This window comes from Acomys minous (genome assembly GCF_964271855.1).
Source record: "Acomys minous genome assembly, chromosome: 4".
NCBI classification, from domain to species: domain Eukaryota; kingdom Metazoa; phylum Chordata; class Mammalia; order Rodentia; family Muridae; genus Acomys; species Acomys minous.
The window spans coordinates 100,813,865-100,828,896 of NC_140486.1; the positions used below are offsets into that span (position 1 = coordinate 100,813,865).

Below are 15,032 nucleotides of genomic sequence, written 5' to 3' on the forward strand. Positions count from 1 at the left end.
GAGCGGCCGAGGAAGGCTCCCGGGGTGGAAGCGCCTTGCAGCTGCCCATAGGGGTTCGGATGAGATGGAGCTAGGCTGGCGCCGCGCCGAGGGTCCGCTGCCCGGCTCCTCCCGCTAGAGGGGGCAGGATACCCTAGCTGCTCCCCGGGGACCGAAGCCCCGGGAGATGTCCGGCGCAGGGTGCTGATTTTCTGCCCCTCGGTTTCCAACCTGCACCAAGGTTCTCCTCTCGCTACCCACGAGCCCTGGGCACCCACTTTCCCTGGCAACATGACTCGGCTGAGCTGGTGCTTTTCCTGCGTGATCCGCTGGGGCAAGTACCTCTTCTCTTGCCTCCTGCCTCTGCGCCTCTGCCTTCGCAGCCAGGTAACGCGACACCTGGCCCCTTCCAGCCCTCTAGCCGACTCCTCCTTTCCCAGTTTGATGGATTACCTCTCACTTTCAGGGACTCACCAATGTGGCCTTGTCAGCTTGGCTCTCGTCATTGCAGGGAATCCTGGGGAGTCCCTAGCCCACGCTGGCGGATCCAGGAGGGGGAGTAGTTGTCACTTCACAGTGCAAATGCTCAGCATTACAAGTCTGATGGATAGTTCTGGAAATTAGGGGACAAGGGACCATTTCTGGTGTTTTTTGTTTTTTTGTTTTAAATTTCTGTAGGAAGAGAAGCCTTTTCCTGGAAATCCCCCCTCCCACTTCCCCCATCTCAGAGTCCTTTGATATAATGCAGGAAGATGAGTGAGATGCAAAGGGAGTGGTTTCTAGTCGGGTTCTGGAAGGACTTTCTGCCTATTGGGAAGGGGAGAGGGAATTCGGACCTGGATTAGAAGAGAATGAGCCTTCGGGAGGGATCAGCAGGTGGGTGTTAGGGGGTGGTGGTGAGGTGGCACTTGTACTGACAGTGGTGGTGGGGGTTGTCCTAGCTGAGTGCTCATCTCTCTAGGATTCCTCTAGAAAAACCCTGGGTAATGCCTTCAGAGTAGTTAACGTGGACCCTGGCTAGTATAAAGACCTGGAAATATGGATAGGAGTCTTGACTTAGCCCCTGGAGGGGCAGGGGTGAGTCCCCAACAGCATGGCTATTGCCCCAGGAGCCTCTAATGAGGGGACTGCTTCCAGAGGCAGAGGGCTATGGTGTTTTGATCCACTCCCCACTTAGTGCAGCTCCAGAAGGGTGGGCACACTAGACCATTGTGATTAAGAGAGTCAGTGATGGAGCCGGCCTGCCTGACTTTGAATTCCGGCATTCTCCCCTAGTAGCTGAATATCTGGGCAATGCCAGCTGCCTGTATTAGTTTTCCTATGTGTAGAATGGTAATTATAAAAAAGACCTGCATTATTAGATTGCTATGTAGAATATAAGGTAATTAATATAGGGTGTTCAATAATGTGCTCACTCTATTGAAGGGGACTCAACCCAAATTAAGGATGTTTTTGTCTTGGCCTCCTTCTTGCCTCCTTCAGGTATGGAAAGATATCAGTAATCATTCTGTCCTTTCTGCCACTCTCCGGGAATTTCTAGCTCCTTATTACAGGTGCTGCCTCGCTTGGTACCTCAGTTTCCCTCCCTGCCATTCCGCAGTGAGGAAAGGTGCCAGCAGGCTTCTACCCCAGTCACCCAAGATATGCTTTGAAATCTTCCATCAAAAATGCATTGTCCCCGGGGATTGGCTGGGAGGCAGGCACTGCCTCTGGGGGAGCGCAGGGCTAGAGCCCCAGACAGCATCCCTTAGGCTCTGAGTTCAGATGTTGCAGAGACCGTTTTGTTTTTCCAGCTTTGGGAACAGTCTGCAGTGAGAAATGGCCAGCCAGGACCAGGTCAGTGGATCCAGCCATCCAGCAATTCCCCTTTCTCATCTGCAGGGTAGGAGAGGGTCCACCCGCCACCCACACCCTACTCTACCTCCTCTGGGGGCCAGGATTGAGCTGGGGGCTGCCGCAGAGGGCAATAGGCAACCACAGCTGCCTCTTGCAGCCTTTGAGGGCCTTTGAGTCAGGCAGGAAATTAGAGCTGGAAAAGAGATCAAAATCATGGAGCCGGGAAGGAAGCTTATTAAAAATTATCAGGATTGGGCCTAGACGCTGTCTACTTCCAGGGCGCTGGTGGATGGGAGGTGAGGGGAACGGGAGTGCGGGCTGTCTGTGATCCTTCCTGCGTCAGCTGGGGAAATGAAGGCTGGAAAAACAGCCTGCTTGGGAGTCTACCTCCCATGGAGCACTCAGATTTCTGGAGTGCAGGGGAGCAGTCTTGGTCTTAAGAGGGGTGTTGGGTTTTGGGGGCAGGGCCTGGAGTGGTTCATGATGGGCCTCTGGTGGACATCAGGATGAAGGGCCTGGTGCTCTGAATTAGTGTCTCCTGCCAGAATGTGCGGATGTGACTGGGGAACCCACTCTAACCCTCGCCCACACGGTGGCACAAGGAGCTCCTGGGACTCCAAAGACCTCGAAGACTGCCTATGGGCGGGGGAAGTGGTATGGCCCCACTCCTGCCTGCCAGGGGAAAGCCAGTGGGTCTCAGCTTGACCTGTGTCTTGGGGGGGCACTTACCTTAGCTCTTCTTTCTCTGTGTCCCTGTGCCATGCTGAATCTGGGTAGCTGACCCCCTGCCTGTAGTTGTATTGCCAGCTCTTGAATAAGAACTGGAGAGAACAGTTAACAGTCACTGTAACATGGGGACATCAGCCCTGTGCCTGGGTGACTGACTTGCCATGCTCCTCGGGCAACAGAGCAAATTTCTGTTCCCAGGAGATGAGAGATTAGATCCCTGGGGGGCGCCACTGACTCATGTTCTGGCTGTGTGACTCCAGCAAGTTGCTCAGCCTCTCTGTGCCCCAGTTTCTTTTTAAGGTGAGGATTGGTAGGATGCCTGGGTAGTCAGTGTTAGTCTTTCCTGGCTAGGGGCAAATGACAGAGTCCAGAGGGCAGAAGGTGTGCGCATGTAACCGCTGAGCCCTGTGGAGATTTATAGCTGGGGGCTCTAGCCCTTTGCACCCTCTTCCGTCTTAGAGGTAGGCTTTGGGTGTCCAGTCTTGGGGTACAGAGTGAATAGTGCAGGGGAAGAGCCAAGAGCCGCCTTTGGCCTTATGGTATCTGCTGAGCATGGTGCTTAGGAGAAACTTAGGTGAACCTGGGAAATCTGGGAGTCTGAGGACCAAGGTGTCCTAACTTGACACCTGGGGGATCACCCCATTGCCTTTGATCACAGTGCAGTTAGTTATCTGCTCAGCTAGGACCCGGGTGAAGTGAGAAGTGTCCCAGAGGTCAGATCTGACAGATACTTAATTTGCTCTTCCAAGGTAACATATATATATATATAACACTTTAAAATGTGCACTTGTCATATTTTATAATCAGTTTTTACTAAAAAATATAGATTTAGGGCTTTGATAGTGAGGTCCATCCCAAGAGCTGAGGACTGTGTGTGTGTGTGTGTGTTTGCCATGAACTGGCCCCCCACCCCCTACCCCCCATCCCCGCTACAGCCCAAGTGCCACAGGCACATCCCTGCTTGCCTCCCCACCTCTTGCAGGCACCAACGTTTCTGGTTTCTGGCTGTGGTGCTAAGAACAAGCCCCGATGCGCTGTGACCTTCAGATTCTGTGGCAGGTGGGGACAGAGAGTGGCTCAGTGCTATAATAAGAATTGGGTGAGACACTAGCATAGGTTTTTGAGGGACATGCTCCAACGGGAAGGAGCTTTCGGGACTTATCAGCCTGGCCGTTTTGCAGGCAGGGAAACTGAGGAGTAGGGGAGGATTGGAGTTGGCTAAGACCCGGGCTCATTCCTGGGGGCCCCTGGACCCCTCCCTGAGTGTCTGGAAGCCACCACTGGCCCAGAGCCTACAGCCAAGCCTGTTTCTTCAGCTGGCTGCACGGCAGGGGGGTGGGGGGGAGGGGGGGGCTGGAGGGAGGAGCCATGAGGTCCCTGCTGTTGTAGAGAGAGCTGAAGTGAGACCAGTAACAGCTGCCTAGCTGTCTGTTGGGGGAGGCAGGGTGGCACAGGGTTGTGGTTGGGCTTGTAGGCTCCTGGAGTCACCCACAGGGAACCCAGCCAGCTCACCAGTGTGTACCTGGTGTCTGCTGCATGTAACACATTCAGGCCCCCAGGCGCAATATGGGGCTCCCAAGATGAGAAAGACCTGCAGCTCGTATCAGAGGCCATGACTGGCAGGAGGAGGAAATCTGGGTGGATACTGCAAATTTGGGCAGGGCTGTTTCCAACTGTGTGAGGGGCAGAGAACGAAGGGTTTGGAAGAGCATAGGAGATGCTTAGTTGATTTGTCGGCTTACCTATCTTTTATTTATTTATTTATTTATTTTCACAGAGGGTGGGGGGACAGGGTAACCTGGGACTGTCCTGCAACTCAACTCATTATCTGATTATGTAGACGAGGCTGGCTTTGAACTTGGAAAGATCCACCTGTCTCTGCCTCCTCACTGCTGAGATTAAAGGCGTGCCAGGCTCTTTATTTTTATTTTTGTAAAATACATTGAACCTCACATGATGACGCATGCCTTTAATCCTAGTACTCGGGGAGGCAAGAGGCAGGTAGATCTTTGTGAATATGAGACATTTTCTCTCTCTCTCTCTCTCTTTCTTTTTCTTTTTCTATTTTTGTTTTTTATTTTTGTTTTTGTTTTTGAGGCAAGGTTTCTCTGTGTAGTCTTGGCTGTCCTAGACTTGCTTTGTAGACCAGGCGAGACCTTTTTCTATATAGTGAGTTCTAAGCCAGTCAGGGCTCCAATAGTGAGACCCTGTCTCAAAGCCCTAAAATTACTCTATGTATCGATGTATCTATCTATCTATCTATCTATCTATCCATCCATCCATCTATCTATCTATCTATCTGTCATCTCTCTATCTGTCTGTCCGTCTGTCTATTTATTGCGAGTGTCTCTGTGTGCACGCACACACAAATGCCACTGTGTATGTGTGGCAGCGGTGGTCAGAGGACAACTCCCGGGACTTGCTGAGCCATCTCATCATTATCTGTATACTTGGCTCAAGGGATAAAACAGCACATCTTTGTCTAAGGAGTTTGTCCATGTCCAGCTCAGGGAGGACACAGCCAGCTCTGAAGAGCTGAAAGCAACAAGGCTGGCATTTAACAGTTAACAAGGAGATAAGTATTAAGTAGTAGAAAGTACTTTGTTACAGTGAAGGGCAAAAAAAAAAAAAAAAAAAAAGTACAGGAGAGGTCACTGAGAAGCTTGTCGAAGAAGGACAGGGGTGTTTGGTCCCTCTAAGAGGACCCTTTGGTGCCTTTGGCCCCAGGAAAGGAGATGGGAGAACCCTTTCAAGGTGTGTGGAGGTCAGGCAAATTGGTGTCACTGTGATGGTGTCTTTGGCCTGGTTTCTGAGGTGATTTCCCAGAACTCCCCAGACAGTAGCTGGGAGGCAAGTCTTCTGTGACAGCAGCCAAGGGCCCTGGGAAGAGGCAAGGAACCTTTGAGTATCTTCAGGGGCCCCGGGAGAAGAGGATCCAGGAGGGCTGGTGATGGGGTCTGGGCAGAGCAATGGCTCAGGACCCTCAGAGATCTCTGTTGTCATGGTCCAGCCAGGAAAGGAGGGGAGGAGGTTTGTAAGGGTGACTGTCGGCCCCTATGACTACATGGAAAACACAGGTCTCTTCCTGAGTCACTGCCAGCCGGGCTGTAACAGGCAGGTGTTGAGGGTGGAGAACCTGGCCTTGGGGCATGTAGCAGGCACTGAGATTGTGGCAAGAGATGCAAGCCCCCTTTTCCAGCCTTGCTCTGCAGAAGGGCCTAGAGAAGGCTGCGGAGGGGACTCAGGCTCTCCACCCTAACTCACTCATGCACTCGCTCCTGGAAGGACCAGAATTACATCCCTCACTTTAGCGTCCTCGGCTCTCTCACTTACCAAGCAATGGTCCTTAGTCCTTTACATAGTGCATAACCTGAGTGCCTAATGGGGTAGACTTTTCTTAGGTGAAGAGAGAGTGTGGCCTTCTTTCTCATGCCTGGGTTTCTAGGTGAATGACTTTGGCTGGCTTGGGAACCCGCCTACCTGCCTGAACTAATCCTCACGATGCTGGGGTTGTGCTGTATGTGGTATTATTGATAGGCACTGTCAAACCATGATTCTGGACAGGTCGTAGAGAGGCAGGGGACATAGAACCCTTTGTTCACGTGGTGCGGGTACTCACAGCACACTCATACGTGTGCATAAGAGGCCGAGCCAGAGGACTTTCTTGCTGGGTGACTCAGAGTAGGCAAATGGTCTCCAAGTGCCTACTCCGGGTGGGGCCCTGTCCTTGGCCTGTGTGTGTGTTTGTAAGTTGGACTGCTTTTTGCTGTTTGTGCATCCACAGAGGGCGTTGGCCGAGCCTCTGTCCCTCCCTGGACAGCCCTGGAGAGTTGTTATGCACAGCCTCCATCCACCCCTCACTTGGTCCAGCCAGGCCAGAGCGCAGGAGAGAAATGGCTCATTATTTTTTTTTTGGGGGGGGAGGGGTTGAATCCAGACAATGAGGGGGCGCTGGGGCAGATTCTGTTGGATTCCCTTCAGGGCTTCATGGGAACGTATTTGGACTTGAACACCGACTTCCACACAGCCTCCTTGTCCCTCTGGGCAGAGATTGGGGAGCAGGGAGGGTCGGGTGTCGGGGAGGGGAGGTGGGAGCAGGGGTGGGGGACTATGGCGAAGATACTGCATGGGGAAGGGTGGGAAGAGCAGGGCTCAGGGGTGGAGGGAAGGAAGAAGAGGAGGGGGAGGAGAGGAGGGGGAGGAGTGGAGGAGGAGAAGAAGGAGGAAGTGGGAAAATGCAAACCAAATGTTGGCCCAGGGTACAGTCAAGAAAAACAGACTCTAGCAGGAGCCTGCAGCGGGTTCCCTTTCAGAGGGCAGGAAGGGCTGGGACAGATGTTGGAGGAAAGAAAGAAAGGGGAGGAAGAAATCTGAAAACACACACACACACACACACACACACACACACACACACACACAAAACAAAAAAACAAAAAAACTGGGACGAAATCCACAGCCTGGGGGCAGGGCCCTGCCTCTCTCCCCATCACCAGCTTCTTCTATGTCAAGGCCTGTCCTGTTCTGGGGAGCTTGCCCGTGGCATCAGGGTCTGTGTGTGTGTGTGTGTGTGTGTGTGTGTGCAAGTGAGTGTGTGTTCCGAGGCCAGGGATCTTGGGTAGAAGCCTAGGAGCCCTGGGGTGTGCAGACTGTGCCATTAGAATCAGTCTGTCCACTGACGTTCTGGAAGGTTCTGGAGTGGGGTACCTGCAGTGGTCTGCAATTTGGAGCAGATCTCAGGCTATAAGACGCCAGATCAGGAGGAGGCAGGAGGGGGGTCCCTGTGGCTTCTAGGGGTGCTATGCTTGTGGAGGGTGTGGCTTCATAGAACCCTGCCTTGGACAGACACCCCTTGGCCCTGTTCTTCTCACGCCCCCTGCTAAGCTGAGCTTCTTACCCCCCAGCCAGTCTGGGTGGAGAGAAGAGAGAGGAGGCTGGGACAAGAGGAGGAGTCGTGAGGAGGGGGGGTGTAGGAGGAGGGGGGTGTAGGAGGAGAGGGGGTGGAGGCCCAGATGCTGGCTGAACCAGCCGCTTAGGACTCTGCACTCCTTTCTGCCTGCTTGGTGGGCATTGCAAGCTCAGGGGGGCCCTTGGCAGGCCCCCACGTGGCCTGACCACAGGATCAGGATCTTGTGAAGATGACGTGGATTTGCCTGTCCTGCATGCTCTGGGTAGGTTCTCATTGCTTTCGTCTGAGGTTATACCGCTGTCCTTCAGCTAAAGAGCCTTAGTTGCGGTGCTTGGTGGGGTGGGATGAAGGGGGGGGGTATGTACAGAGGAATAGATTAGAGCCTTACAGGGTCCTGGGCTCTGCTTCTATGGGTCCCTCAAGTCTCCCTTTTTTTTCCTCAGCTGGCCGTTGATGCAGGCAGGCACTGTGAGCAGAACCAGAAAGTTCGTTTCTTTTTAGAGCCTGTTTTGCTCCGCTAAGTGGTGGGGTGGAAATGGTCACTCCCTTCAGTGGCTCAGTGCATGAGCCTGAGGAGGAAGAGTCAGTGTGCTTGCCAGGGATGGGAAATGGGGGGGCTGGGGAGCATAGAATAAGTCATCTGGAATCTTAAACCCGAAAGAGCCGGGCTGGCTGGAATTCTGTTGCTGTCACGTTTGCCTCTTCCTGACCCTTCTTTCAAAGTCTCCCATTCTTGCCCAGATTTCCCTGTCTTACCTGGCTCAACTTTGGGAAGGGTGTGGTGCAGGGTTAGGGGTCTGAATACAGGTCTGGAGACCACGTGGTGGAAGGCTTAAGGCTGGAGGAAGTGGTGGGCAGAGGCTCCAAGGAAGGGGGATGGGAGAGGACTTGATGTTGCAGGCAAGAGGAGACCCCTTCTTCAGAGGGACTCTGCAGGGCTGTGGGAGGTATGCACAGGGGTCAGGAGGGCCAGGAAGTCAGCCCCCCCACCCCCCCCACCCCCGACTGAGGTTTCTGAAAGCGGTGGCTGGCTGGGGGAAGGGGCTTCAGACAGGCGTCGGCGTCCAGATGTGGCTTTCTTGCCCTCTCCCTATTCTAGGCAGTTAGTCCTCAGGAGGCCTGGCAAGCTGAGGCTGAGAGAAGATATGGGAGGGAACCAGGCACTTAGGGGCACTTTGCGGAGAAGGGTCTCTCGTGGCCCATGGGCTGGGTGCCATGAAATGTCTGCCTGCATATTGAGTACCGTGGGGTGTCTCCTATAGGAGATGTTCCAGTAGTTGGCAAGGCTGCCGCTGCCTGTAATGTGGGGGGTGTTGGCCCAGTTCATGTCTGGGCTGAGGATGTGGTGCGTAGGACGTCCTGCAGGAGGGATGCAGTTAGACTCTCAAGGATGACATCAAGAGGACTCTCTAGGAGGCTTTGAGAGAGGGGCCTCGACCCATTGGACCTCAATTTCCCCGTGGGTGTAGAGAAAAAGGAACTTTTGGAGAACCTGTCAGGAGAGAGCATCTTAACTTTCTGGACAGTGCCTGGCACACAGTGAGGTCCTTGAGTGGGGAACAGGGGCTGGTGATGGAGGCGGATGTGGATGGCCTTCCTTAAGCATTTATTTGTAAGTCCAGCAGAGCTTTCATCTTCCCCTCCACCCTTTCCTAGTCACCCGCAATGTCCCAGCTCCACCACTGGCCTTTGTGTATTTCTCCAGAGGGAGGGCACATACAGGGCAAGCGGCCTGGTGTTTGTTGGAAGCAGGAGGGGAGAAGACTTGGTGGCACCAATCGGAGGAAGAAGGGCCCTGGATGGATGGAGGCCCCAGAAACTTCCCAGGGAGTCAGTTTACATCAACTGTACGGCAGGTGCCAGGTGTGTGGGCCTTGACACCAGGCAGCTCTGGGTTCAAATCCTAGCTCCATCATCTAGCTGATGGGCAGTATTAGTTAAGATGGCTTCCAGGTCTGTAAGGCGGTGGGATGCATAAAGTGCAACTGAAAGACTGGGACCTAGGTACCCTGCAGGGACTGAGAAAATGCTGACATCTCCTGATCTCCCTGGCTGAGGAGATCCCATACACCCTGATGGGATGGGGCTGGATCTCTCTCGGGAAGGACATGGCGGGACAGAACTCATGTGGGCTATGCCTTTTCCTGACACAGGGACTCTGCCTAGCTCTCCTGGCACCAAGAACTGGTCAGCTGTGCAGCCTCATGGAGGCCAGTCAAGGCAGGGTCCAGAGGAAGCAAGCCTTGTGCTCAGGGCATGTGGATTCACATGTTCTCTTTGAGGGGGTCTGCAGATGTTGCCTCTATGAAGCTGCGCATCTGTGGCTCAGAGTCCTCACAAACCCTAGGAGTCAACTTTGCTTTATTAGCTGAGGAACATTGCTGTGCATTATGCATAAGTTGGTTTTCCCCTCAAATGCGTCCAGTTGCCATTATGCAGCCAAGTGGGATTTATTTAGAATATAATTACACATCTATTAATTGAATGTGTTGGTGTCGGGTGTGGTGGCAGACGGCAGCCCTTCCTTCTAGGGAGGACACAGGCTGGAGAGTGGGTCATTTGGCCCAAATCAGGGACTGGAACCAAGCTCAGCCCTGACCCTGTTCTGAGTGAGCCCAGTGGTCTGAGGACTGGTCCCTTGACTCTTCTGGACCTCACAGAGACTTGGATACTGTTCTCCAAGGCCAGCGGCAGACAGTGATCGCTCTCAGTTTCTGAGCTGAGTGACTGCTTCAGTCAGAAGCCCCTGTGTTCCTTGAATGGTTCTGGCCTTGCAGCTCCTCCACTGGTCTGCTCCTCACCTGAGGGAGGAGGTGAGGTCAGGCTGCAAGGCCCTAACCAGCACCAGCAATCAAACCTTCCTGATGGGAAGGTCCTTAATGTGACCTGTGAGGCACACAGGAGAAAACACATTGTCTTTTCATGGGATTGACAGGCAGTGCCACGTGCCTGGGTTTGACCCTGTCCTAGCACTCCTGAGCTGTGTGACAATGGCTAAGCTCTGCACATTTCTGTGCCTTGGGTTTTCCTACCAGCATGGACACCCCCCCCCGCCCCCCCATGGCGGCCAGAGATGGAGTCCAGGACCTTACGTGTGCTGATGAGCTTTCTGTTGCTAACATATGCCCCATTACTAAACTTTCAGTGGGAATCCACATAAGGGCAGGCAAATGCCTTTCATATGAGAGCTCGGTCAAGGAGAGGCAGGATGGAGCCCGATCTCCTGCCTACCTAGCCAGGGCTCTTCATTCTGCAAGTTCTTCATTGCGGGGCATTCCTGGTCAGCGTGAATGGGGTCATAGGTATGGTGCAGAGGCCTCCACTGTGCAGATCTTCCTCTACAGAGGTCAGAGCATGCCTTGTGTGGGTGCAAATTCTGCTTCCATCACTGTGCTGGTTAGGGGTTATTTGTTTGTTTGTTTTTGTTTTTTTTTTTGTTTTGTTTTGGTCAACTTAACACTTTGGAAGAATTGCCTCCATCAGATTGGTTTGTAGGCAAGTCTGTGGGGTATTTTCTAGATTGACAACTGATGTGGGAGGGCTCAGGCCACTGTAGGTGGTACCACCCCTAGGCAGATGGGCATGGATTGAGTCTGTCTGTCTGTCTGTCTATCTATCTATCTATCTATCTATCTATCTATCTATCTATCACTTTGTAGACCAGGCTGGCCTCAAACTCACAGAGATCCACCTGCCTCTGCTTACCAAGTGCTGGGATTAAAGTTGTGAGTCACCACGCCTGGCTGTGGATTGCATTTAAATGTAAGCGGAGGAGCAAGCTACAGAGAGCAAGCTAGAAAGGAGTGCTCTTCCTGGTCCAACCTCTAGGTTTCTCCCTGGGCTTCCCTTTATCAGGGACTCTCACCTGTTAGAAAGAGTGAGCCCTCCCCGCTGCCCTGCCCCTAGGTTGCCTTTGGTTGTGGTGAGTGTTCCCAGTGACTTTCTCTCTGTGCCGTATCCATCATGTGCATTTCTTCAACTTGCACAATTTCCTTTGAACTTCACTGGTTCTGTGAGGTAGGAAGGGGGACAATCAGTCTATCTTTGGTCAGTAGAAGAGGGATTATGGAGAGGAAGAGGGCTTTTTAAGGCCACCATGCCAGTGGGCTCCATGTTCCTGAGACAAGGGGCTGGGTTGGGGAGGCCATCGAATCTCTGGGTTGAAGGAGATCTTGTCCAGCACCCTTGAAGATGAGGGATGGCTTGGGAGGTCACATGGTGAGAAGCCAGTTGACTGCTTGTCCACTTCAGCTCCTTTGCCTTGCTGCACATCCACTGGGAGGGCTACATGCTTCAGGCTTGTAGCCAACTGATAACTTGTGTGAGTGTTATCAAAAAGCAGGGCTAAGCTAGGTTTTGGGAAGAGGGTGGTTAGGAAAGATCTTTCAGGTTATACATGCATGCATGCATACATACATACATACGTATTCTTTTTTTTAATTTTTATTTTATATGCATTGTATGTCTACGGGTGTCAGATTTTGGAGTAACAGACAGTTGTGAGCTGCCATGTGGGTGCTGGGAATTGAACCCGTGTCCTCTGGAAGAACAGTCAGTGCTCCCAACCACTGAGCCATCTCTCCAGCCCACATACGTATTCTTAAAGATGGTCTTGTGTAGTTCTGGCCAGCCTTGAACTCACTATGTAAGGAGGATGCTCTTGAACTACTGACTGTCCTGTTTCCACCTCCCAAGTGCTGGGATTAGAGGTGTACACCACCATGCCTGGCTTTATATGGTGCTGGTGATCAATCCAGGGATTGGGTACATTGAGAAAGCTCTCTACCAACTAAGCTAAGTCCAAGCCCAGTGTTTGTTTTTTAGAGATAAGTCTTACTCTATAGCTCAGGCTGGCCTTGGGCATGCTAGGTACTCCTCAGACTTGCCACCCTTTTCTTCCTCTGTCTCCTGAGCTCTGTAATCACAGATGGGTGTCATCACACTCAGTTCAGGAGATATATTTTCCTCTTTTAAAAAAACATTTATTTTCTGTGTATAAATGTTTGGCCTGCGTGTATACATGCGTGCCACGTACCCATGGAAGTCGGAGGAACTGGAACTACAAATGAGCCGCCACGTGGGTCCTGGGAATTGAACTCAGGTCCCCTGAAGAGCAAACTGAACCATCTCCCCAGCCTCAAGGAGATAAAACTTCAAACTAGATTCACAGAAGAAGCAGCCTCTCAGAACACAAATATAGAAGGTAAAAAACAAAACAAAACAAAACAAACCGATTGAGGGTGGTTAAGGCAAGGGACCAGTAGATCACCCTAAACCAGGCGCACCAGGGTGATAGGATGCTAGGCCTCTCTCCTGGGATTTTAACCACAGGCAGCGGAGGACACCCCAGAGATCACACTAACTGCAGGGCTTGGAGACTTGGGACTTTGCCTTTGACAGCCTAGAGTGTTGCATTTTATCTCATCTACATGGCCAGGGGCCGTTCCTCAGCCTTATGAAGGATGCCACTGTGAGGGTTCAAGGAGGGAGCCACATCGATCCCTCACCATGGTACCTCATCCTGTTCATGGACCTCAGATTGTCTGCATCTCTGTGACCTCTTGGTTCTGTAGCTGACTTCACTTAGGGAAGCAAAATGTTTGATGCGGTGCTGCCAGGGACTAAGTTGTCAAAAGACTGGGGAGGGAGGGAGGGAGGAAGGGAGGGAGGGAGATAAATGGATCAGGGGAAGGAGAGGAGAGAGGAGGGAGATGGAAATAAAGATGGCAAGGGTGAGAGATAGAGGAGGTTCATGTGGGTGGGTGGGAGGCAGGGTTGCACTGGTGGGCAGGTGGTCCATGTGTGCTGAGAGGGCCAGGTGTGCTGGGCCAGCTGAAGGGCCACATGCTGCCAGAAGATGCTGGATGGAACAGTGATCAGGACGGACCACACTGAGGAACCAAGCATGGGGGGTTGAACCAGAACCCGGAACCCCTGGTGCCTAGTTCTGTTTTTATGTGAGGAAGCTGAACTTGTCTTTAAAATGGGAACCAAGGGTGGGACTGCATCTTAGTGGTAGAGCCCTTGCCTAGAATGTGGGAGGATGTTAAAGTCTGGGTTCAGTCCTCCGTACTACTATTTTAAAAAATTAATTTATTTTTATTTTATGTTCACTGGTGTTTAGCCTGCATGCATGTCTGTGTGAAGGTGTTAGGTCAATGGAACTGGAGTTACAGACAGTTATAAGCAGCCACTCAGGTGCTGGGAATTGAACCTGGGTCCTCTGAAAGAGCAGGCAGTGCTCTTAACTGTTGAGCCATTTCTCTAGCCCCAGCACTGCTGTTTTTTTTTTTTTAAAGGCTACCGAGACATGAAACGATAGCTTGTGGGTGCAATTGGTGAGCCTTGGCTGGGGGCACAGCCTGTGTGGATTTGGGATGGACACTGGGAAGTGGGCAGTGGGCGTAGGCACTGGTAGAAACTGTGGGTGGGGATAGAGGGTAATTCTCCTGTTGTTGAGTGACCACTGGATGCTCCCTGGAAACCTGGGAGGCCGAGGGAAACATTTTGGGGTGTCATGCACATCACCCCGCCCTCTGCAGAGTTGAAGTTGTTCTGATTGCTTGGGAGGTCCTGGAAGCTGTTGCAACAGCCCTAGGCGGAAGTGACGAGGTTGAGAGGGGGCCAGAAGCAGCAGCAGAGGGACGGGTCTGTGGAGAGAATTAGGAGGCAAAAGTCACAGGGTTTGGCAAGAAGCTGTTAGAAGGGTTGGGGGTGGGGGGAGGGGAGGGCAGGGAGATGCTGAGTGTGACTCAGAGTTTTCCACCGGGGTGACCAAGAACACGGGCAGGCCCTTAACTGGAGGCTCACGAGGGAGGGGACTCTGCGTTGTATGGGAAGGTGACTTCTGGAGGGGCAGGTGCTAAGGGACTCTCAGACTCAGCTCAGGACTAGGGAACCTTGAGGCCTTATGGCCAGGTGGCTGGGGGAGGGTGACACATATCTTCTTTTTTCTTCTTCTTCTTCTTCTTCTTCTTCTTCTTCTTCTTCTTCTTCTTCTTCTTCTTCTTCTTCTTCCTCTTCTTCTTTTTCTCCTTCTTCTTCTTTTTCTCCTTCTTCTTCTTCTTCTTATTCTTCTTTTTCTCCTTCTTCTTCTTCTTCTTCTTTTTCTCCTTCTCCTTCTTCTTCTTCTTCTTCTTCTTCTTTTTCTCCTTCTTCTTCTTATGATTATTATTATGATTATGATGATGATGATGATGATGATTATTATTTTGGCTATCTCATCTTCCAGGCTGTCCAGCTCTCTGGCTAGAAGATGTCTGTCTTTTTTTTTTTTTTTTCCAGCCACCCAGAGCAGCTTAGCCACAGAAGAGGGCAGAGGGATTTTCTTGGAGTGGGACCTCCTCCCCCCAACCCCCCATTACCACACAGCCCTCTGCCTCTCTGCTCCTTGGGGCAGGGAGTTGCCTGCAAACACATTTTCCCAACCAGGACCAAGGCCTGGCTAGGGCCCTTGATGGTCCAGCCAGTTGTGCCACACCCTCTGGCTGGCTGAATGCAGAGAGGGAAGGGCCAAGGCCTTGGGCTACAAAAAGCCCTCTGCTGCTGGGGCTAGGGCAGGGGAGAAGGGCTTCCAGCTGGA

The 15,032-nt window shown here is 52.3% G+C and overlaps 1 protein-coding gene across 5 annotated transcripts in view; it reads left to right on the plus strand.

Annotated features, from left to right (window-relative positions):
• The window catches only part of TNS1 (tensin 1), a 217,054-nt gene that overhangs the window by 26,074 nt on the left and 175,948 nt on the right, over window positions 1–15,032 (plus strand). The window contains exon 1 of one of the 5 annotated variants that reach the window (XM_084778310.1): window positions 7,559–7,712. The exons of 3 other annotated variants lie outside the window; for them this stretch is intronic. In XM_084778310.1, coding sequence (XP_084634436.1) covers window positions 7,680–7,712 — 33 coding nt within the window. In that variant the 5' untranslated portion in view covers window positions 7,559–7,679. Of the gene's footprint in view, window positions 1–7,558; window positions 7,713–15,032 lie in introns of those variants that run through there. One more of the 5 variants, XM_084778297.1, reaches the window with a different exon arrangement.